We start from the raw sequence: 24,389 nt of genomic DNA, 5'->3' as shown, positions 1-24,389 counted from the left end.
ATGCAACATTCAAAAGGGGTTGTCCACAGATGGCAAGAATGCTAAGCCTAACTTCTATGATTTTAGGCTTAGCTTTAGGATACCTAAGCCTAAATAAAAGCCCAGAGGTTAAGTTTAGCTATCGTTCTTTTCTTGCCTCAAGCTTTTGGCAGCACTGCTGAGTTTCCTTCCTAATTGGGCCTTTCTTCGTTATGTTTAGTCAATTGCGTGCCTTGTTTGCAGGTGGGAATTTGACGGCACGGAACAGGATGCGGCAAAGAGCATACCTTTCCAACTGCAGAAACTCTTCCTCTTACTACAGGTGAGCAGGTGTTGAAAGGGACAGAGCTGTTTTCTGAACTGAGCACTTCTCAGCTCTCAAGGTCTTGTCAACTTATTAAAGTTTTTTTTTTACCTCGCTCTCCACGATTTGGCATATCGTCGTTGGCTGTTACTTTTGCGAGGTTTCACGTCAGTTGGCACCGGACGCATCCGCATATATGGCTGACAGCGTTTCTGGTGCTTTGCCAAGCTCACTATCTTCGCAGTGCTAGGGGTGCTTTTGACTCTCTACTACAACGCATTGGTGCCAAGTCACATGAACTCTGTAAAGGTTATCACTTTACGATAAAACTTGCCTTTGTTCTGCAAGGGTCTATTACTATGGCTGGTGATCTGGCTGGTGGAATGTGCTTGTTGCCGAAATCTTTTGCACGTTTCTTATCGGGATGTTCAGTTTTGTCTTGCCAGCTCGTCGAAGCTTTTTGCTTACACCAGTGTCTGCAAGGCAATTGATCTGCATGATTTTTTTTTTTTTTTTCTGTTCTAGACGTCATCCAAACCTGCAATCGGAACAACGGATCTTACTACTAGCTTCGGATGGGACAGCAGCGAAGGTATATTCCAGTTGTGTCAAATGGATATCCTTGGTAAAGAAACCGCGGGAAACTGTGACTAATTATGCATTCAGGTAGGCGTGCATCAGGGCTAAATTTGCCAGCTTTCGTCAGATTGCTGAAGCTAAAAGCAGCATGGGCTTGATCATTCTTCACTCCCTGGGATTGTATTGTGTCGGCAACTGTGTGCTGCTGGTAGGTGTTGGCAGCCATGAACTGACTGTAATGTGCAATCCTTTGCTACAGATGCAGGGGCCGGGCATTTTGTGAAGCTTATACAAACATAGGTATAAGATGTGTACAGTTCATTTATGAAAAATTTTGTGGTGAAATATTGGTATAATGTCGTTACGAAGATCATTCTAGCATGCTGTGGCAGGAGGTAAGGCTAATAGTGTTGCAATAGTGTGGGATGTGATGATCTGATAATGTCGGTAGCATCACAAAGCAATAGATTTCCTTCGCATGAGCAGGTTACTGACATCCTGATGGCTCGTTTGGTTGGAGCGTCAGATTCAGAACTGACTGGGAACAGTTTCAAAAATGGCTGAGGTGTGTTCTGTCTTACTGTGGCAGAGGATGTCGTGCTTAGGAGGCTACAAGCTAGGTTGGCTCGTACATCTCTAGTCTCTACTTGAAACTCTCTGTACATTCCACGGGTGCCCGACATGTCCTAACCGTTACCCTTGTAGCAAGGAAGCAAATGCTCACCAGTAAATATGAACTTATCAGGCATTACAACCGGTACGCTCATTTTCTGCAAGCCGGCCTACAGGGTAGCGACACATCGAGTTACCACGTCTGGTCACACGAAAACAGTTCTCACAGCATACATACTATAACAAATCGCATTCTATGGCAAGTGTTTGTCATTGTCATGGGATGCCGTTGAATATCATGGAATCAGCCATTTGTTGAACCAATGCATTTAAAGTATCATGCCTGAACGGTAGTGCAAGTGACTTGTATTGTCCATTGCAGTTGTAATGTGGAGGTTTTCTCAAGTTGACATGTCAGGTCATTTTTCTTTTTCATTACTTTCACAGGATATCTTTTTCAAACACTGTAAAAATAATGTTTAAGCATTGTGTATTGTTTTATGTATTCCATTGACACTCACTCCAGCAAGGGTCCAATGGAGCCTTCTGTATTTGAGAAATAACAATTGTAATATTTTCTGGCCGTAGCAGCCACCTTTTAGTGAGGGCAAAATGCAAGCACACTTGTGTACCGTGTTTTGGGTGCACTTTAAATAGCCCTCTTCTACAGCGTCTCTCGTAACTCATTATGCAGTTTCAAGATTATTATAGAGAACAGCACCTGTTATCACGCTACCTTGTAACTGCTGGTGTTGCTCTCACATCTTGATTTGATTTCTTTCCCGATTCCCATTCCCGGCCTCCTATTTTCGCATGTATATGCTCCGAGATAGAATCAATAAAGCGCATTGTGTTTCAAACCTCGAACTGTGTGTGTTTTAGCTATGCGACGTGGAAGTTGAACACCAAAGTTCTTTCTTTAGATAGTAAGGAAAAGAGAAATGCGTTTATAATTTCATTTGTTGCACTTTTTATTGTGATAACAAAGCAGCAACTTCTTTTCTTGTCACTGACCTGCACTACCACAACTGAAATGCAAATGTGGCACTAACCAATGATTAAAACTACCGTATTTATTTACTCGAATCTAGGCCGACTCCGATTCTAAGCCGACGCCCCAAAAGTTTGAAGTCAGAAAAAAAAAAAACTTACCTCGAATGTAGGCCGAACGAAAAAGCGAGGACAGCATTTGCAAAATGAAACAGCATTTATTAAATTTGAACATGCCGAGCTCATTCTATGTCACCATCGCTGCTAGCCTCGTCGCTATCTTCCTTACTGCTGACATCTTCAAACAGTGTGCTATATACCATCAAGCGCATTAGATATGCTGCATTTTTGGAAGGAGCGCACGATCAATGTTCCTGGGTAAATGTCATTCTCGTTGCGGCACACGCAAAAAGCATCTCTCGTGGCCCCCTCCAACGACAGACCGATGCCGAAGCTCCGCCTGGCTTGAACGTTTGACGATGCCTCTACGGTTAGCACAACTACTGTATTTACTCGATTCTTACGATTCCTCGATTGTAACGTGCACCCGTTTTCCGTGAGGAAAAGAAAGAGTCGTTTACAGTACCGCTCACCTCATGCTTTCAAACAGAAATACAACTTTCTGTCATTTGGAAAAATAGATTTCCTCCCGATGCACTGAAGTTGCGATGAATAAAAAAAAGTCGCAGTTTCGCCCGAAAGGCGATGCATCGAATGCAATAGGAAATTAGTAGACCGCTATTAACAAGCATGGTGTCACGCGCGCACAAGCAAACATGAACACATCTCGCTCGTTGACCGCGGAAACAAACTGTCAGAACGCTGGAGACTAAGCGCGCCTTTATGCTAGCATGCCTCTCGCTTCAACGCCGCGAAAACACGGCGCGCGGCAGACTTTACCTGTCGCAGATTGCTTTCAAGATAGGGCCAAGGCAATCGTATCGCCGGAGTCGATCATCGCAGATTACGTCCTGCTTCGGTCCACTGAAACCGTTCCGCATTGCTTTGCTGGCGAAAATCTTCTCCTTCTGTTTGCGCCAGTCCCGCTCGCAAGTTTCGGATTCTCCGAACGCCCGTGATGCGGCCCGATTTCCGTCCGTCTCCGCACAGATGATCACTTTCCTTTTAAACGCGGCATCATGATGAACTCGGTACTTCATGCTGATAGATAGAGCAGACGCTGAGAACGTGAAAACAGGCGGTAGACTTTTGCCTAAGCACGTGTACTGCAGCACAAGGAGGAAGCTTCCGCATGCTACGGTAGCTAGGCTCCACGCGCGTGCGAGGCGGCCATTTTGAAATGCCGACGCAGATTTAGGGTCGTGTTGAAAGTGCGCGTTAGATTCGAGTAAATACAGTATTCATTTAGAAAGCGGCACTATAGTGGCATTGCCCATTTGGTGCCATTACAATAACGCCACACCGCGCGCCGTTGCTGCACCATACCGATACTACCGATACAACGCAGGTCAAAATGGCGATGTCGCTCGTGTACTTCAGTTGGCTACTTGCGCAGCTAGTAGCGGCTGCGATACTGACTTTTCTAGATGGCGCTAACTATGCACCGTATACTGGCGCGTTTTTTTAAATCCTCGAATCTAAGCCGACCCTCGTATATGATTATTTGAAAAAAACTATCGGCCTAGATTCGAATAAATACGGTATTCACGTCAAGACCTCCTGTGTGCTGAAGTCCCCCCCCCCTTTCCTGTATTTTTTTTTCACGATCTCAACAGCATGGCAGCAGCACGACGTGCAGGAGCTCTGCCGAGTCATGTTCGATGCGCTAGAGCACAAGTTCAAGCACACAGACCAGGCCAAGCTCATCTGTCAGCTGTACGAGGGCAAGCTCAAGGATTACGTCAAGTGCCTACAGGTGGGCCGCCTCAAAGTCCGATCTTTCTTGGGGTCACCACGAAAATTGTTAGAGTACTGATGGGACGTTATCAACTGTCACTTTTATGAGGGAGGTTAAATGAAGGTCCTAACCCTCTAAACCCTATAAAAATACTAGCAATTGTAGGAGCACTCTAATTTACCATAATACAGCACAACCACTTTTATACATTGCGGGAAAAAAAAATCCAAGAAAGAACTTACTTTTCAAAGTCGCATAAAAATTCGGCAAACTAGACAGTATTGTGGGAATCGGTGCAGTGCGAGCCGCTGACGTGCACCGATCTGGTGGGGCCTGAGCTGCCAGAGACGGGCATTGTCATTATTGCAGCTTCAGCAATGCTTACATTTGGGCGTAGCCTTTTGGTGGGAAGCTTTGGCGTGCCCACTTGTTGGCGTGCCAAGTCGTTGCAGCACAAGACACTGACAAGTGTCAAGCTTGTGAGGCCCGATCGACCCGAGAGTTGTCGTTTTAAGATGGAGTGGAAGCCGAAACGAAATCGAGCTTGGTGGGCCATACCAGAATACGATGCCAAGTACCACCAGAGGGAAACATGACACTCAATTCGTGCCACCTGCTGCAGGGAAGGGCAGTGCGTTTGGGCTGTCGTGCCTATTAAAAGGTTGCAGTGTGCTTCCTATGCCAAATGCACTGTGAAACAGATAGGTGAAAATCTTATTGCATTGGGTTGGCGACAATAGCTGTGAATGGCGACGTGCTATGACTCATGAGATTAGCTGGTACCAGAACAGGAAACAGAGTGTGTGGTGTCACTTTCACGACATGAGCAGGTGGGCAAGTACTGTGGGGAAGCTGCCGTTGCAGGCGCCCACTGCTCTCAATGGCGCGTGCCTCACACCTTTTCCTGTTTACATGGGATCTAGCGACCGAAAAACCTATCATACAGTCATAGTTTGGCAATGTACTGATTGTTCGCGCCAAAAGATAGTGTTTTCTAGGAACATATTAACTGGTAAAAAGATGCGTAACTGTACTGGGTCATTTCTTGCCTTCTCTATCGTGAACGTTGATAATAGGATGGTATCAATGAGATTCTACTGTACTTGTCTCTACGAACCAGTTACGGTTTTGGCGCTTAGGCAGTCGATGCATCACTATGCTCTGATACATTGGCTGGCTTCATTCCTGTGATTTCTGCGGCTTCCACACACGAGTACAGCCAGAAGGAACCACATGCAACAGTCTTGTTTATTTATTTTATGAGAAACGTCATCATACCTAGCCGTATTGCTACATCATGTAAGCAAGTATTGCTCTGTGTCATGTAACAATAATGTTGAGGCCAGATTCAGCATTCTATGACCAACTTTAGCATAAAATTAAAATGTCTTTCTCCCGACTTTCATATTTGCCAAAGTGTGATTCCTTAATGCGTGAAAAACGTGTGGAAGCTCCTACAATTTCTAAAATTTGTGTTGACATTTCTTTACCGAAGATAACCACATAAAATTTGCTGTCTCTCCCGTTAAACAACAGGCATAGTGGACCGTTATTTGGCCCAAATCGAAGTACACATGCATGGTTTAAGACTCCCATCTATTCACCTTGTGTGCCTTGTTTGAGTCCACTCATACTTGCGTAACCAGGGTTTATATATAACAATTATTGTTACCACAGCAGTGTCAGTCTAATAAATTTTAAAGCTTTACCGCACTTCAATTATTAATAGCATCATTTCACTTGCTGATCACCACTCTTCAAGTGCAAATTGCCAAAAAGCACTGCCTACCACATGCTCGTGCCTTGAATGCATTGCTGTCTTGTCCCGACTTGGGCCAACCAATTGTGTTAATGCAGTTGCAGTGAATTACCATACTGAAAATAAAATTTGGCCTAAACACTGTACTTAAATATCATCATCATCAGCCTATATTTATGTCCACTGCAGGACGAAGGCCTGTTCTTAACTATAAACAGTGTTATTTAGAAAAGGTTGCCGGAAATAAAATATCTATTGTGCCTATGACATTGCCATCAATTCCAAAAGGCGCGTTGCTTTTCCACATATCTGTGTGCAACTGAAGGGACATTCATTCACTGTGGAAAAGTGCAGATGCTCAAAGTGTGGTTCATTCATTCATTCATTCATTCAATTGATTCTTGCCAGTGTGGTTACGAGAGTGCTCGCGAGGACACCTTCCTGGACATCCCACTGGTCGTGCGGCCGTTCGGGTCAAGTCAGGCGTACGGAAGCGTCGAGGAAGCCCTCCGCGCTTTCGTCACCCCAGAGACCCTGGATGGCTGCAACCAGTACTCGTGCGAGCGTTGCAGCCGCAAGTGCGATGCCCACAAGGGGCTCAAGTTCGTGCGCTTTCCGTACTTGCTGACGCTGCAACTCAAGCGGTTTGACTTCGACCCAGCCACCATGCACCGCATCAAGCTCAACGACAAGTGGGTTGCCCGTTTTCATTTGCACGCTCTGACGGTGTTCGTTTGAAAGAAGTCTATTAATTCATTCGTCATTTGTTCATTCATTGGTTGAGTGACTCATTGATTGATTTGCGAGAATGACAAGCAGCAAAGGTTTTCCATTTGCCGTTTGTTTGCATTGCCTCTGGTTGCCCTACATGCATACTTTAGTGAAAAAAAAAATTGAACATGAAGTTTATGTTAAGTTTAACAATAATCTTTAATTGTACTGTTAAAAACTATTTCCCTTATGCTTTCCTTGGGTTCATTGTTGGTAATCTTTTTATCCATGTTCTGTTTGGGGGACTTAGCAGGCTGAATACAGAGTGAAGAATTGTAGCCAGGGTGTGCAGCATGGAAATTAAATGCTCATGTCAGAAATTAATGGCTATATGTCACACTTATTTATGGTGCCTTCTTTTTTTTTTTTTTTTTTGACTGTGCACACCTGTGGTGAGGGGCTAAAGCCCAGCGAAGCCATTTTTGTTTGACTTTTTGTCATAGTCCTGACATGTGTACCCCTAATATCAAATAAATATTTGACACAGCTGGGCAGGGGGAAAGTGTAGCCAGGCATGAGGAGAGGTTTTAAACAGAACATACATGGCGTATGATGTGGTATTCAATATGTGTGCGACAGGTCTGAAAGACACTGCTTTTAGCTGTTGAAACCTGTTGAAAGGTTCTTGAATGTACCGTATTCGCTTGCACATTTACCCACTTCTTCAATCAAAAAGTTTTTTTCTTTTCCTTACGTAATGATCACACACCTCACTTGCTGCCATGAAGTAAGGAACATGGTACGTTTTGTGTTCGATATGGCGTCCGATGCGCCGGAACGGCAGCCAGATCCGATGTGTTTTGCCATGCCGTAGCGCCGGATTGAACGCTGCATGCAACAAATGCAGGAAATACGGTACAATTCCGTGTTCGACACGTCCGAACAGCAGCATGATCCAAGGCTTTATGCTATGCCGTAGCACTGGATTGGATGCCCGGCATGCAACAAAAATAGGAGACACAGTACAATGCGGCATCGGACGCGCTGGGACTGCAGCTATGTCCAAGCCGCTTTGTTGTGCTGTAGTGCCAGATCGGCTGCCCAGCATGTGAGAAAAGTAGGAGACACACGGTACGATTCAGCATCAGATGTGGTGTCCGGCACGCCGGAACGACAGCCGGATCCGAGACGTTTTGCCGTGCTGTTGCGCTTGATCAGATGCCTTCGCACACCAGGCATCCAGGCATTTGATCCAGTCTTGCAGCACAGCGAAAGACCTCGGATCTGGCGGCCACCCCATCGTGTCGAACGCCGAATCATACCATGTCTCGTACTTCTTAGAAGTGGCCACAGAAAAAAAAAAAATCCCTCAATCTTACCCCACATAATGAACACAACACCGCCCAACCTTGCGGAAATATTTCGGGAAAAGAAGTGCATTCATTGTGTAAGTAAATGCGGCAGCAGTAGTTGGTACAACAGACGCTACACTGGATTGCATGCCGTGTGCCTCCTACAGTAGAACCTCGTTAAAACGATTCTGCGTGATACGTTTTTCGGCGTGATACATTTTTTTTCCCCCGATAATACGATTTGGTTGGATAATGCGTTGGATTGTATGATTTTTCGGATGATGCGCTTTATCTTCCAGTTCCCGGGAAGATCGTATCAACGAGACTCCTCTGTATTTCGCTGCGAAGTCCGCTTTGTTGAGCTAACAGCAATGCCTGCTCCTTTCCAACCTGACTCTATTGAACAGGGTGACCTTCCCGGAGATTCTAGACCTCAACCAGTTTGTGCGGTCTGAGAGCGAGACGGAGAGCCCCAGCGATGACGCCGACACGACAGATAGCGGGTCGGCGCTCGATGAGGAGGCTGCGGTGACCTCGACGTCGTCTTGTCCGAGCAGCAGCCGGCAGACGAACGGGCCGTGCGAGGACATAGGTAGCGACGACGAAGGCATCGACGTGGGCAGTGGTAGCGGCAGCAACACGGACGCCGCGGCCAACGCTCGCAACCTGAAGCGGCCCATTAACACGGTGAGCTCGCATTACCCGCCTTGGCTGCTTAGTGGCTTAGGCGTTGCACTGCTAAGCACGAGGTCGCAGGATCAAATCCCGAGGGCAGCGGCTGCACTTGATGGAATCAAAGTGCAAAAACACCCGTGTACTGTGCATTGGGTGCACATTAAAGAACCCCAGATGGTCAATATTAATCTGGAGTCCCTCACTATGACGTAACTCATAATCAAATTGTGGCTTTGATTTGTAAGACGAGGTTTTTTTTTTTTTTTCCTTTTTTTTTTGCACTCGCATTCTATCATACAAGATGCTTGCACACACACCCCAGCATTGAGCAAGCCTCAATGAGTAATTTTCTTGCCACCCTTAGTCCTCGCTCTTGTTTGTAATTGCAGTGCAGTTCACAATGCATGATTGCAGGGAATAGTTGCCTCTAATACCTTAGGCCCGTGCTCATGTGTTCCTTTTAACAATGGACCACGCTGCATCATCTATTAACTTCTGCCTGAAGACCTCTTTCTAAACATCTGTCAATCAGCCATTTTATCAGCGACTCTGATTTAGTGTTGCCATTGGAAATGTGGCCTTTGGTATCGCTTCATTTGTTACTTAGTAATCACCCTTTTAGCTCTTTTAGTTTTAATGGTTCAGAGAACTGATTGTTATGGCTGGAAACATGCACTTTGTTAGCAGGCTTTGAAATATTTTAGCTTAATGTTCTTGCAGTACTGCTTGCTGTCGCTTCATCTACCAGCTTGTGTGAATGTTTCACAGTACTTGCGTGCAGCTGTCACCTGCCAAGGTAGTTAAATTAGTGGTAGTGGAATTGGAGCAGACGTCATTAGTGTGTGTTTTTATACAGAGTGTTGTTCTTGCCAATATAACATGCTTTCCATGCCCACACCTCCATTCTTTTTGCAGGGTCCATACGTGTACGAGCTTTTCTCCATCATGGTGCACTCTGGGAGTGCCAACGGTGGTCACTATTACGCTTACATAAAGTAAGTGATTTACTGCAACCTTGTGCAAAAAAGGATTACCGTATTTTCTCGAATCTAACACGTACTTTTTTTTTTTTTTTCAATAAAACAGGTCCAAAAATTGCGTGCACATTAGAATAGAGTACAACTCTAAATCTGCGTTGCCATACAGCCATCGGCATTTCAAAATGGCCGCCTTGTACACACTTCGACCCTAGCTACACTATCCTAGCTGCCGTAGCTTCCTCCATGTGCTGCAGTACGTGTGCATAGGCATTAGTCCACCGTCTGTCTACCTGTTTTCTGCGTTTGCTCTATCAGCTTGAAATGCCACTCATCAGGATGCCATCACGATGAGTGGTTAAGTACTAGTGACAGAATTTAAATGAAGAGTGCCTTCATCATCGGGCAAGTACTTGAACGTCCCGGGGGAGTCTCTAATCGTGACCTGCATTTACCTCAATTTCTTGATTACTAAGGCTCTGTTCGCGATATTGACGCCTTAAAGATACTCAAGCACTAATCTATCACTTTAGCTTGACTTTAGTGTCCCTTTAAGGCGAATGCTATGTGCATAGGTGAGCTTTCTGGTTCTTTTTTTTTTTTTTTTACTTTCCCCGCACGGCCGACACCATAGATGCGCTGAGGCCAATGCCATCTGCTGGTGCTGCAAGAAACCCAGTGGTGCACACAGCACGCACCTCCCTCCTGATTGGTTGAGTTTTTGGCTGTGGAGACGAATAAATCCCGGGATCCTAGTCGTATACAGCTTCGCTGCAAGAAGGGCCACCCTTGCATGAAAATACGTAGTGTGCCACTTACGGGGCCGACTGTGATTTTTGTGGGACATCTGGCCCAATCGTTTTACTGGAAAACCATCAATTGTGCTCGAGGATCCTTACTCGAGAATGTAGGTTGTCAGTAAACACATCGTACATTATCGCATCTACATCTGCTGACTTACAACAAGCATTGAAAGTTGTTTTCCAAATGGTTAATTACTTGACAGTGCATCTTTATCTCCTCTAAGATCTCATTTCACCATTTTGCCATTTAGCTGCAAGTGTTCGAATAGTGCATAAGAGAAATGTTTATTCCTAGTATATTTTCTTTTTTGATATGCCAAACAACCTTGCGATTTTACTTCCTTCTCACATGTTCCGTATCCTTGCATATTTATATTTACATGCCTACTAATATGTTCCTGTATAGAACTGGCATTCCCTTCAGATAGGTGCTGTAGACTGCCTTTGTGAATAACGCAAAGGAACAATAAATCTGTCTGTATGAAGAAACTATTAATCTCTTGTTATAGATGTGCACTGCATGCTTGGAAAGCTACTTTCTCAGCATATATTGCAACAAGTAGAGAACAACAGAAGTAGAGGTAAATAGGGCTGAAAGGCTGAACCTGTATTGGTGCGCCTCACATGTTCCTGTTACACTTGAAAATGCATTCAAAGCTCCTGTTATAACGGAATCGGGCCTAAGAGCTAAGCTAACATAATGATGTCAGTGCGAAGTTGCCGTGATACCACAATTTAATCAGCATTATTATGTCACGACCCTAATTCTCATAAGATAAGCCTAATTACCATAACCTAATCAGTGCTATTGAGTTTGTTTTAAGTCTTCATTCACATGAGATAAACCTAATTACCATAACCTAATGAGAGCTATTAAGGGTTTGTTTGAAGTCTTTGCAGTAACAAAATGAATGTTTACTGTTGGGCTTCAGTTGCCTCAGAGTTCTTATCACAATTTGTTCTGCACATTTCCTAGGTCCTTTACGGAGGGCCAGTGGTACTGCTTCAATGACGCCCAAGTGTCACGAGTGACGTACGATGAGATTCGCAAGACTTACGGTGGAGGACCGAGTCGAGGTGGCTACTACATCAGTTCCTATGCGAGGTGAGCATCACTAGGGGGAATGCTCAGCTTAGTTGTGCAATTGACTGACATGCCACGGTCAGCTCAACAGCTACTGCACGTTGCTGTTGACCACATTCGTGCCGTCTGTAGTGGCTGCAATTTGAAAGGATTGGAATCGCGGAAAATGCCAGTTTAATGACACATCTGTATGCATTATAAGAACACAAGAAGTCCACAATCATCTGGAGTACCCTCATTGGAGCACCTTTGTAAATTTGGGTCTTTGAATAAGGTCACTAGTATCTTCTGTTCCTTTGACGGCTCACTGTGGAGCTCCCATTCGGCAGAGCTTAGGGCACACCGCACCTGAAAATTGTTATAAGCTGACAACTTATCAGAATAAAGGCACACCATAGGGGAACAGTAAATCGATAGTCAATACAAAAGATGGATAAACCTTCCTTCACTTTGTGGATTTCTCTGGAACTTATCTTGGTTATTCTGTATGTGTTGCAATCCAGCTCGACGAACGCGTACATGCTCATGTACCGTCGCGTGGACAAGGAGCAAAATGCAGAGCCCATGACACCCGACCAGTTCCCGGAGCACCTCAAGATGCTGCTTGAGAGCATGCAAGAGGCAGAGGAGCGGGAGCGGCAGCAGAAGGAGCTGGACCGCTCCATGTGCAAGGTTGGCTTGCTTTTCTTACCATGTGCCTCAGAACTCCTGCTGAAATCCACAGCGCTGTCTTCCTGTCTCTTGACCTTATGTGTATAATTTTTGTTTCTTGCTGCACTATCCATAACAACTTCTCAGGCTTCTTCGTTAATGATGTTTGGTCATCATTTGCTAGCATACTTAACTCATTCCTTACCATGGGGAAAATGGGTGTCTTTTGAGGTTACAGCAGCAGATTTTGTGTTCTGAAGGAACCACTGCACTCAATATTTTATGTAATACATAAACAAAAAGCAGAATGAATGCACTTTTCCTGCATAAAAGTTTTATTAACGAGATATATATCATAAAATAAAGATATGAATTGACAAAATCAAGATTACTAGATATAATTGAACAAAGTATGTAAAGATATGCTTGTATCTACTAGGAAAAAAATGTAACAAGAAAATTATGAGATATAAAAAATGTATCGCCATCTAATAGGCACTATCTACGAAAAATCTAATTGTTTCATTGAACAGGTATTCCGCTACAAAAATTTAACTGCAAGCACTACAGTTGGGCGTGCCGGGCTGCGGCTCCTGATGTTCCAGGCTGGTTTGCGTCGTCATCACTCTGAGTCAAAGTCCGATGAAAAAGCAGCATTCTCAGACTCGCTGCTGCTCGATCCATCGATAAAATTAGCCGCAGATGCAGCGGAATCGCGAAATCTGCGATCTCTCGAAGCGCACGCGCGCCGCTGTTGGAGGTGGCTATTTTTGCTTTCTACTTTCGCGATCTACTACTACTACTACGATCTCGAAACTTCGGAGCCCATTCAAAAATTACCGCCTGACTGGAAGAAACCAAACTGCCTAGAAAACAAAAATATAGTTCTCTTTCACGTTCGATGGCGTGGTGTTGTGAGCGGCGCGGAAGGTCTCAAAAGCGGCGTTTCAAACCATCTATAGTGGGCGGACATTTTTGCTTTCTACTATGACGATCGCGGAACTTCGGAGTGCCTTCAAAAATCACCCCCTCGCGGGAAAAAAGGGAACTGTTTAGAAAACTAAAATATAGGTCCCCTCCTTCACGTCCAATAGCGCAGTGTGTCCGTGCATGGGACAGAAGGTCTCGAAAGTGGTGTTTCAAAATAGCGAGCTAACGTTGCCCGATGGGCACGGTACGGAAAGAGTTAAGCAGCACAGTTAGAAAGTGCAATAGTAGTGGCAGCTGGGCATGTTGTGAGCTTTTGCGACTGACCGCTCACCTTGCATATGAATTTGTTTAATACCGTCGCTCACCCATAATTCGGACTCGACGGGAACCGCCTAAAAGTCTGAATAATTCAGTCCAAAAAAATATCCCGTGACATCATATGGACGTTGGATTCTCTGCTACTTGCAGTTTGTGCGCGTTTTGCGAGCCAGCAAAACCAGCCCAGCACTACCCGATAACGAAACAACTGAACGCGAAAGCATGGGCGGCGCAGAGTCGAGCGAAAACGGAACCTTTTGATAGTGTGTGGCATTGTGAAGGGTAACGTCAATTATTTCTTTATTCTAAAGATCGGATCGAACTGGACAAGCAGCATGTTTTTCCGTCTTATAGTGCAATGAAATAATCATTTTATTACGAGCGTTTGCTGGTGACAGAATTATGAGTGCCTGCGTCATCGGGCTAGTACTTGAATGTCCCACATGAGTCTCAAATTGTGTCCGGCACTTACCTCAATTTGTAGATTGCTAAAGCTTTGTTCGCGATAAAATTGACACCTTAGACGTTCTCGGGCATTAGCCTATCACTTTAGCTTGACTTAATACTTGCCTTTAGTGTCCCTTTGACTCTTCGGGGCGAGTGGTGGTCTTTGACATAAAGTGGTCCAAAAAATTGGGCACGTCTAATTTATCCATCCGGCAACTGTATCACAAAGCGCAGCCTGTGAAGCCACAGCATGGCATGACGGAAAGTGCTTAGTCAAGCTTGACCAAGCACTTCCGTCGAGGTTGTGGGTTCAATTCCCAGCAGCTACTGCCGCGTTCTGATAGCCGCTGAATGCAGAAGTGTGCCTGCACCGTGCTTTGGGAGGGTGTTAAGGAACCGTAGGTGGTCATTGTTAATCCAGAGTCCTCATCTCTTCACCATAGTGTCTTTCATAGCATGTGTACTGCTGTTGTATGATAAACACAATCAACCTAACTCCCAATTTTTCATCCCTGTACGATAGATCAAGCTGTTCTGCTTTCACCCGCGCAAGCACACGATGCAAGAGATGCGGCTCAAGGTCCACAAGGACGCATCACTGGCTGAGGCCACACAGACAGCGCATCAGGTGAGAGAATACCTTTTTTTTTTTAGATCTCCGTTTCACGACTGTTTGATGTTTATTACTGTTTTTCTAAGATGCCAGTTATTGGGCTGTTACTCGACCCCTACAATAATGTTTTATGGGTGATAAAGGCACGTGTAGTAAAATGTTAAATAAGTACCGAAAACCGTGCAGATCATGGGCCTGGAAGGTGTGGTTCCACTGGAGTGCTGCCGTCTCGTCATGTACGACGACTGCTCCGAGTCTCTGGAGTGCTCGCTGGAAGAGGTGGCCCACCAGACCATGGGCCAGATCCTGGGCGGTGTCAAGTCCACGTACCCCTTCGACCTACTCCTGGAGATTCGCAAGCCCCACGAGACCTTCCAGCCCTACAAAATTGGCGGTGAGCAAAGAGCAGGGCGGCTTCTGTTGTCAAGGGCAACGATTAAAGATGGTCTTCTGGGTCAGAAACTAGTGACAAGAGATATCGGAACGGCGCGAAAATTTGAAGTTGGCAGCAAAGTTAGGGGGGGAGGGTTCTTGCACGGGTGGAGGCGCTTGCTCGGAATTTTACGGTATGCGTGAAGCTGGAAAGAGTGGTCTATGCACTGCTGCACAGAATTCCACTTATGCAGAACCAAGTCTGCTTGTATTTCGGCGAGCATAGTGCTTTCGTTGTATGATAACGAAAATGCCACAAGGGTTTGCGCAAGGTCTTCGCTCAATGACACCACAGCACACCTGTCCTCTGAGTTGCTGTTCACTAGCACGAGCACTTGATCGATGATTTTGGCATCATTCAGTTCAGCACAGGAAGGTGTGGCCCTGTCCACAACGGAAAAGTCTTCAAAGTTCAGTTTGGCCGGAGTAGGCCGAAATGGGCCTCGTAAATGGTCAGTCAAGTTGTCTGCACATTCACGCCCTGCCTTGGAGGCAGTAGTTCAGGCGAGGGTCTCTGGTCTTTAGCATCTGAATCACCGCCGGCAACAAATCCTACATGCTGGAAACGATGGTGGATTGTGCATGGCAGACAGCAAGTACATGCTGTGACTTTTGCCACTGTCCTAGGCATGTCACCATGAGACATGGTAGGCATGAAATCGCAAGGCTGATCTGCTTGATAGCCATTGACAAGTGCCCATATGGCATGTATAGAAAGGTTTGTGTATTGCCATAGCCCTCACAAATTCTTATAGAAGTGCATGAAGTTCCTAAATTTTTTTTAATAGACCAATCTTTTGTTGAAGTGTATGGTGGGGTTTATCCCTCAAACTCAATTAAAACAATGAGTGAGACAGGAATACAAATGTAAACTCTGCCAGAAGTTGTGCAGGAACCATCGACAGTGACTGTCAGTGTAAGTGCCTAGCCAAATGCTTCAAGAAAGCTGTTTGCTTTATAAAGGAATGTTGCGCCTGACACCGTGAATTTGTTGCAGTGAAGATATTTAGGTAGCATTTGTGTCATTGTGTCATTTCGTAGAGAACATAGCTGTTAACCAGCACATCTGTAGCGATAGTATAGGTGGACAGCACACACGAATCGGAGCTGTAGTAGTTGGCGTTTAGCAACGATTGCGCCCCGCAAATCGGTCATATGAGCGTATGCACCATATATGTCTGTACCTTTGTGTCAGAGGTGAAAGTCCAACCAAGAAAATGGACAAAGAGATTAAAAAACAAAAAAAAACTTTTTGCTTTCGGATGATGTACATAAGTGCCCAAAGGCAGCAGTTATCGGTGGAACAGGCTAATGCACATGACTCGTCACCACAGCGCAAAGCAAAGAAAAATGTGCCATGAACAAGGAGGGTTTGACCTTGCAAATATTGGTACAAACCGACAGGACGAATACAGCTCGGGCTTAGGGATTAAAAAAACTAGCGATCTTAACTTGTACCTAGATGGCGCTCTTACTGACTGTGATCGTACATGTGGCTTTTCAGGAACAACGGTGAAAGTGTACGTTGTTAATGTGGAGGCCAACGAGATTGCACGGCCGATAGTTGTCCGTGGCCTCAAGACTCAGACAGTCGAGGAGTTCAAAGCCCAGGTAGCTCAGGTGAGTTTTTACTCTTGCTTCCAGACATCTTGTCAAATCATGTTGGTGTTTCCGTTATCTATTTTTGCTGTCTCGTCGATATTGAACAGCTCTCTTTTAATATACTGCCCTTTTATCTCTTTATTGGACTTGACTGAATAGATTCTTGATTGGATATGAGATTTTGATTAAGGTATAATTGTAATTTGTTGTGTGAATATCATTATTGAGAGAAAGCATGGGCAGCCACATGCTTCAAGAGAAAGAGTGCAGCCAATCAAACAAAATGCTGTTGGTGCTTTTGTTTTATAACTGGAACTCGCGTCAAAAATAGAGAATAACCAACCAAACCATACTCTTGTTTAAAACCTGGTCTCATAATTGTCTCCAGCGCTTGCTATTAAATAACTACGAAAGCTAAATCACTGAGAAATAAAAGGCTTTTACGGTAGTCCTCCATTTTTGTTACCGTATTTACTCCTGTAGATCCACACCCGCGCTTTGGAGTGTGAAAATTTCTAAAAAAAGTTTCACTAAGTGTCATGCACAGACGCACGTTCTGTGACCAGCTACTAAATGACACTAGTTGTCCTGCCCATGATGGCATTATCACTGTATCCCACACTCAGTACCAAACATCAGCTTTGGCCGCTGACTCCATCGAAGTGGTGTGGCGGCCTTGGTTGGGCCTATATGGTGAGCACAGCAGGCGGCTAGTCATGGGAAGTTCAACCCCCAAAATGTTGGTGCCAGTAGACCACATCGCTGATCGGGCGTGAGGTCACGTGCACAGGCTGGATGTATGGCCGCATGTGTGAAGCAAGGTTTGGGTCTGCAAACTACCGTGAACGCCTACCGAGTCCGTGTGTGCGCTTACTGGACGGAACAGCGTAAGCTCGCGTGTGGGCATACGCCAACACGGCTTTCAAGCTTATTTCACACAGCATGGCCTTAGCGTGTGCGCAACATCTGCACTCTACAATGACCTGCAAAAAACGCATCCGCAGCCTTGGCCATCGTGAAATTTCAAGTAAACTTAATTTCAATGGAGCACCACTTTGAGCAAGTCTTGGAATTAATTTTTTGCTGTGCTGGCGCTGTAGAAAAACAATGAAATAGATTTTACCGTCGCAATTTACGAGCTGCCCAATTATTCTGGAATTTTCGTGGCATTGTAAGTGTTTAAGATATCAATAGGCGACTGTAAATGTGTTCATGGTCGGCTGCCAGTGGTTGTGTTATTTTTTTATTTGGCATAGAAGTCTGAGCGCAGTTTGAGGCTTCAGTGAGTGGCTATAAGCCTGCCTCTTGTAAGGCCTGTGCCCAGTAAAAAAAATCCTAAAGAGAAGTTGCAGGTTTTACACGAGTAAGTACGGTACTAAATTACAAGCATTTCTGACCCTGGCCAGTTGCTTTTCCGCTGGCCAGTCTATTATACATCGGTGCCACAAAACACAGGTTTAATGAGCTAATGCAGGTTTTCGAAGTAGAGCATGGAAAAAGACGGGCGTGAATGTATAACATGGACTCGCAAAGCAGACACACTCTTGTGTGCATAAATGCAAAGAAAATTTATAGAATAGAGTGCTTTGCTAGTCCATTTTATTAGTTTGTTGCCTGTCTTCGTCCATGCTGTACTTTTAAGACTCGGCGTTGTTCGTGGCAAGTGTGCGACTGCACTCAACCGAGCCAATCTTTCGCGCAGAAACTCGGCCTTCCCTCGAGCAACATGCGGATGGTGCTGGAGAACTACCACAGCAGCCTCGAACTGCTCACTGCGCCTGGACGTATGCTGAAGTCGGAGGGCTTTGGCAAGAGTAATACGGTAAGCCACTTTGATTGCATTGGCACTTACCCCTTCAGTCATAGACTTTTGGGCTAGTTGGTTTGACGCAGTGCACTGTCCTTGTCGTTGTTTCTTGTCCACGTCTCTTTGAGTGCCGTGTTCACAGACAATCTAACCATTTAGTCACGGTGTCCACATGTGTGGCCGCAGATTCACTTTGCCAATTCTATCAAGCAGTGGCAAGGAATATAACCGCGGAAACTGAGCTGCAAGTCAGTTGATCCCTCTGCTCATAACCAGTGTTAGTCCAGCGCACTTCAGATGGCAGAGTACTGGCTACGCATGACCTTTCATTCTACTGGCACTTACCAAGTGCGACGGGACATTCGACGTGCCGCGTTCTGTCACTAATGGTGAAGCACAGTAAAACCTCATTCATTCGGCTTTCGTGGGATCGGGAAAAAGATGTCCGAATCAACCGAATGTCATGTCAACATGCTTTTGTTTACTGAATGAATCGGCAAATCCTGTTTCTGTTTTGCACAAAAGCAGTACAGAAGCTGCAATTCTCATCACCTCTTGGCTGATTAGCGCTCGCAGCAGTGAAGGCCTCGCAATTTTCTTCACAGTGCGGCTGCGGCACGCATCTGCATCTGAGACATGCTTTCCACTACCGCACGCACATCCTGGTTATTTTTTTGTCAGTGTCGCCACCCATGGCGATGTAGACGGTGCTCTTCATCCTCGACAGCTTTGCACAGCGTCAAAGTGAAAATACTGTTTGCCGCAGCCATTGTCGACTTGATCATGGATAGTGACCTTGCGGTTCTGAAGGCGCGCAGCCAACGCATGCACTGAGTCGAAACGAAACTACCGTTTGTCTCAATCACTGTGGACGAAACCGCGGTCGCTGTCAACGCAATCGTGGATGGCGACTACGCGTCCTGAATGCACATGGCCAACGCGGTGTTATGCGCGGCAGTAAACGCAAGTATAAAGACTTTAAAGGCACAAATAGGCACGAAACGTCCTACCGTTCCTGTCATTCAAGTACGAATTCCACTGATCACTATGGTGATGCAAGCTTCACCGCTTTGTTTCGGTGGATGCTAACGCCATTTTTCCTCTTTTCTGCCTCGCATTTGTGGTGCTCCGCGCTCACCACGAATTAAACGATGTGTGGCCATATACGTCCGAATTAACGAGTTTCATTGCGTTAAATAATGCATACGCCTACCGGGACCAAAGGACGAGTCCGAATTATCCGATTTCCCAAATTAATGAGGGTCGAATTAACAAAGTTTTAGTTTAGTAGGTATTCATTCCTTGTTAAGCCTGAAGCTACATGTGGTACATGTGGTTTAGGCTGGTAATTCACGTGTTTATGAGAAGCGTCATTATTGATAGTATATAGTATGTTGAAATTTAATTACTATTTTAATTGCAAGGACTCTCTTGAAAATGTGGAAAAAATTTTTGTACCATCTTTGCGTTCTTTCAAGACAGTCTATGGCACCTGGGAATAACATCGCAGGACTTTGACAGACTGGTTGGCAGTGCTTCGTAATTCGTGACTGACTGGGTTATAAGCACATTCCACTTGTCATGCCTATTTGTATGCATGTGTGTGCTGTCGCGACGACCTGCAGCCCGCTTCGGCAAGTGAAAGGAAAATCTATAGCAATCCCATTGTGCCGGTCCCGCGTTACAGTAGCCTTGAACATAGAGCCTAGCAGAACGGGCCCAGAGGGCATTTGAAACTGTGGAAGTTAGCGCTAAGGCAGGGGGAACAACATGTCCTACGCTTATGCTGCAAGGGCGAGCGGCATCAAGAAATACAGTCTGCCAACAATTCGGGCAGCCCCGCAGTACCACCACTATCCCTGTAAAGTTTATGCATAAGGACAATCGAAATTTCGGACACCAATAAAGTTCGTCATGAGATAATTCGGACTGTGTCTGCCAATATGGCCGCCAAGTCTAGCAGAAAGAGCAATACTTTCACTTTGAGACGTCGCCGGCATGGTTATCGGCCATGCCAGCGCCTATGAAAAATCGGTGCATGCATTGACTGTGCTTCCGTCTATCTCTAATGACAGCATGACAATGGTCAAGATGCGGGCCGTGGTTTTTTAGGGACGCCTCCTGCGGAATTCTCTGCCACTCTTATGATCCACTGTTCGTGGCCGGCTGATTCCATTAATGCCTGTAGAAGGTTGCTCTGACCATTGACGAAGCACGAAAAGCTTGAGAAGGAATAGCATAAAAGGCATCGCTTGAAAGTCATAGCCACAGAATTTTTAGGCCAAGGGCAAGCATATGTGTGCGCAACAACACGCATTGCCAAACTTGGGCTGTAGTATTCTTGAACAATCACTTTCGAAAGATATTATGACCCGTTTCATTTTTTCGATATTTCGCATGTATTTCCACATGGTGATAAGATGGCGTGCTTGGCACTGTGGCAAAAATGCTGTCGCTCCTAGACGCCAATTAAAGTCACACGAAATATAAGGTATCAGGGAAACTTCGTTAATTCAGAAAATTTGATAATTTTGACTCAACCTCTGCTCCTGGCAGGTGTTTTTATTATTTAATACAATGAAACGTTTATTCGGATGTATATGGCTGCAGATCAGTTAACTTGGGCAACTCTCGGAGCTCGGCGAACGCGAAGCACTGCAAATGTGCGGCGCAAAAGAGCAAAAGCGGCGCTAGCAACGAACCGAAACGAAGAAGCGGAGTCCGCATAGCCATAGTCATCAGTGGATATCAGTACAAATGACAGCAACGCCGGAACGCTTCGTGCTTATTCGTGTCTTTAAAGCCTTTATTCTTGCGTTTATAACACCGCATTGGCCACTTGCCTTTGCACAGTTGCCATCCATGATCGCGTTGATAGCTGACCGCAGTCTCATCCACAGTTGTTGCACCAAACGGTAGTTTTGTTTTGACACGTTGCAAAGCTGTCGAGGAGGAAGAGCACTGGCTACATCGCGATGGACACACAAAGTGTGGGGTAGATTTAGGTGAGTCATCACTGAATCATTTTCTTTATCGAAAGATTGCTTGCGCACATCTGCGACAGTTCACTTCGATACCACACAAAACACTGCAACACTTACTGTGTGTAATATTACACCTCACTGCTTCATATTATGGATGTGAGGGCAACCTTTTCAGTCAGATCACCGCAGACGACGCACACTTTGGATTTATTTCATGAAACAGGCAAGTGATTCACGCAAACGTGATATGAAGCCAGACCCACCGCGAAATCTTACCTCTGCATAATGTTTTACTGAAAGTGGACCATTAGTTTTGCTAGAAGATTCATGCATACCTAGCTCTCCTGTTTTGACAACACATGGCATATGTTGAACGTGAGGCACACAGCCACGGTCCATATGCATTATCAATGCTCAACTCTGCACATATGGCTTTTGCTGTTGAAACGCTGAGCTGCGATTTGCTGGCAGTCTTGTTCTTAGTGCACTAGACCACTGTAGTTTGGCCGTAGCTGAGACGTAGCTTTGTTCTTTCCGTGCTGGTCTGTACCTAGTATTAATTGCCGACGTCTGCACAAAACGCAGGTGTACATAGAATTTCTCAACGAGGAGGATGCCAGCCTGCCCTTTCGTGAGTCTCGGTTCTTCGAGATTATCGATAGGAGTGTCAACACCATCGTCATCGGCGTCCACCTGCCACCAGAAGAGCACGGTCAGTACTAGACTGCCATTGACGTCTGGTCTGGGCCGGATTGTTCAGGCAGAGCGAGAGACAAGGACATGGCACAAGCAAACGTTAACGTCAACAAAGGCTTTATTACAGGCTTGCCTTGAATTTGTGTGAGGCTTCTATCGGCTACAGCGCCACCGAGGAAGAAGACCACCACTTGCTGATTTTGCACGCTGACAGTAACACACTTGCGTGCCCGGTCCGAGCGGCGAGGTCAAAGTACCATGCTTAGAACACCATCCCACCAGTGGTCAGGATGGTCACCATGCCGGGGCCACTCTGATGCTTCAAATAAATGTGGCTGGGGTCGCATGCATTGGCAAGCTCTGCAAACCCTTTATTAAAGCCTTTAAAGGCTTTCTTGAAGGCCAGCCTCATAAAGCCTTTGTTTAAGTTAGTGCTTTTGTTTGTCCACTTGCTTGTCTTCTTCTGTCACTGTGCACAATCCTAAGTCTGTACGAGGCCCACCACTCTACTCTTTTGCGCTGTCACCATGGGTTTTTAAATTGGGCCAATTCAAGATAAAATTTAAGCGAAGAGTTTAATATTACAGCAATTCGAGATGATGCTTGTTTGTGCTCTCAAACAAAGCAATGCATGCGGCATAGGTTTAAATTTGAACACTTCAAAATTAGACTTTGTTTTAATTTAAGAACCCGACTTTGAACTTTTGAAGAAGTCAAGGTAAAAGAAGTGCTTTATGCTCTTGAACTAAATAATGCGTGCGACATTAGTGAAATACAAGCCCGCACGATGTTGCAAGGACATTCGTTGCAATTGTTTCAACAACATAGCACAGCTTCAAGCAAGTATAGCACAGTCTCAAAGCGAGCACACCTTTACGGCTCGAGTAAAGTGCAGTAAATTTTGCACGCAGATAGGAACATGCTAGCATGCCTGGCGTTGTCCCTTCGCTTGAGTGAGCAAAAAAAATAAACTAAATTAAACGAGAAATGTAATTTAAAGGGACACTAAAGAGAAATATTATTTCTTCCATATCAGTAAACTACTCTCCTGCCATATCAAAAACACCACTCTTGCCACGATAAGATGCTTGGATAGCAAGATTTAGCGCAATAACAAAAGGCGGGTGGCGACACCTCCTTGAAGTTCCCACACCAGCTCACTGCTACGTCATGGATTTTGACGGCATCTTCTAGGGCCTAGTTAATTATTTAGCGGTAAAGATAGACTACGTTGTGTTATAAAGGAGCCATAGATTGAACATGGCGAGTTTCAGGAACTTTTGCTGAGCCAACACGGGCTAAATACAATAAAATGCTACTCTGAAATCCGTGACGTCACAATGACGTACCGGCATTGGGGATTCGGCACGAAATTCAAGAACTGAAACTTTGACCTTCATTTTCTCTTCTAATAATCGAGCTATTTCGAAATTAATGACTATAGTTTTGAAAGGACGCTATCCGTCTAAACTGATTTAGTGTTTTGCTCTAGTGTCCCCTTATTGTGTAATGCACAGGTGCGAGCCTAATTGGCCATATCGTTTGTCTGTGTGCAGTGTTGCAGGAGAAGCAGCACATGTCCTCCAGCACTGAATGCGATCAGAAGTGCAGCAACGTAGAAGACGAAGGCGGCACAGGTGAGTGCGACTGCCTTTTTTTAGCCAATATGTACAGTGAAATCTTGACATAACAGACTTCAGGGGACCACGGTAAATTGTCCGTTATTCTGAAAGGTTTATGGGGAAAGCCCCAAAGTTCGCCATCCCGCCTGTCAACACATCAGTTCAAAAGTTGTCACCCATTTGACCTATCCACAAAAATGTCGCTGTTAGCTCTTGGCCCGCGCTGTTGCTATTTTTCATAGATTCCGCCTCCACACACCACCGAAGCACCGTATAATAAGAGTGACGTGTGCAAAACGGACGCTGAGAAAACTACTGACAAAAAGGAAGCTCCATGTCACCTCCAAAGCACAATGTTTCTTGTAGCTTGTTTGGTTTTCACATTCCTTATCTTGGACACCGCAACTGTTCCCGCTCGAGGCGGACACCTGAACTATTCCAAAGCGCAAGTGCGCATAAATGACACTGTCTGGAAAGTGCCAAGTGTGACCGTGTGGCATCCCTGCTAGCACACAGGTTACATTTCTCCGTGCGCCTAGCTAGAAATAAGGGTGAAAGAAGAAATAAGGTGGCCGCAGAAATAAGGGTGAAAGAAGGAAGAGGA

The 24,389-nt window shown here is 45.3% G+C and overlaps 1 protein-coding gene across 3 annotated transcripts in view; it reads left to right on the top strand.

Annotated features, from left to right (window-relative positions):
• LOC119464182 (ubiquitin carboxyl-terminal hydrolase 47-like) overlaps positions 1-24,389 on the top strand; it is a 74,679-nt gene that overhangs the window by 17,850 nt on the left and 32,440 nt on the right. For all 3 annotated transcript variants that reach the window (XM_037725041.2, XM_049656308.1, XM_049656307.1), the window contains exons 7-20: positions 223-301; positions 809-875; positions 4,201-4,340; positions 6,490-6,773; positions 8,552-8,831; positions 9,735-9,814; positions 11,576-11,704; positions 12,187-12,355; positions 14,553-14,657; positions 14,829-15,036; positions 16,579-16,694; positions 18,379-18,498; positions 22,053-22,179; positions 23,720-23,800. In XM_037725041.2, coding sequence (XP_037580969.1) covers positions 223-301; positions 809-875; positions 4,201-4,340; positions 6,490-6,773; positions 8,552-8,831; positions 9,735-9,814; positions 11,576-11,704; positions 12,187-12,355; positions 14,553-14,657; positions 14,829-15,036; positions 16,579-16,694; positions 18,379-18,498; positions 22,053-22,179; positions 23,720-23,800 — 1,985 coding nt within the window. The remainder of the gene's footprint in view (positions 1-222; positions 302-808; positions 876-4,200; positions 4,341-6,489; positions 6,774-8,551; positions 8,832-9,734; positions 9,815-11,575; positions 11,705-12,186; positions 12,356-14,552; positions 14,658-14,828; positions 15,037-16,578; positions 16,695-18,378; positions 18,499-22,052; positions 22,180-23,719; positions 23,801-24,389) is intronic.

The sequence above is a fragment of the Dermacentor silvarum genome, chromosome 9 (assembly GCF_013339745.2).
Source record: "Dermacentor silvarum isolate Dsil-2018 chromosome 9, BIME_Dsil_1.4, whole genome shotgun sequence".
Lineage (NCBI taxonomy): Eukaryota > Metazoa > Arthropoda > Arachnida > Ixodida > Ixodidae > Dermacentor > Dermacentor silvarum.
The sequence above is the reverse complement of the archived record's forward strand: the minus strand, read 5'-3'. Positions and strand labels throughout refer to the sequence as shown.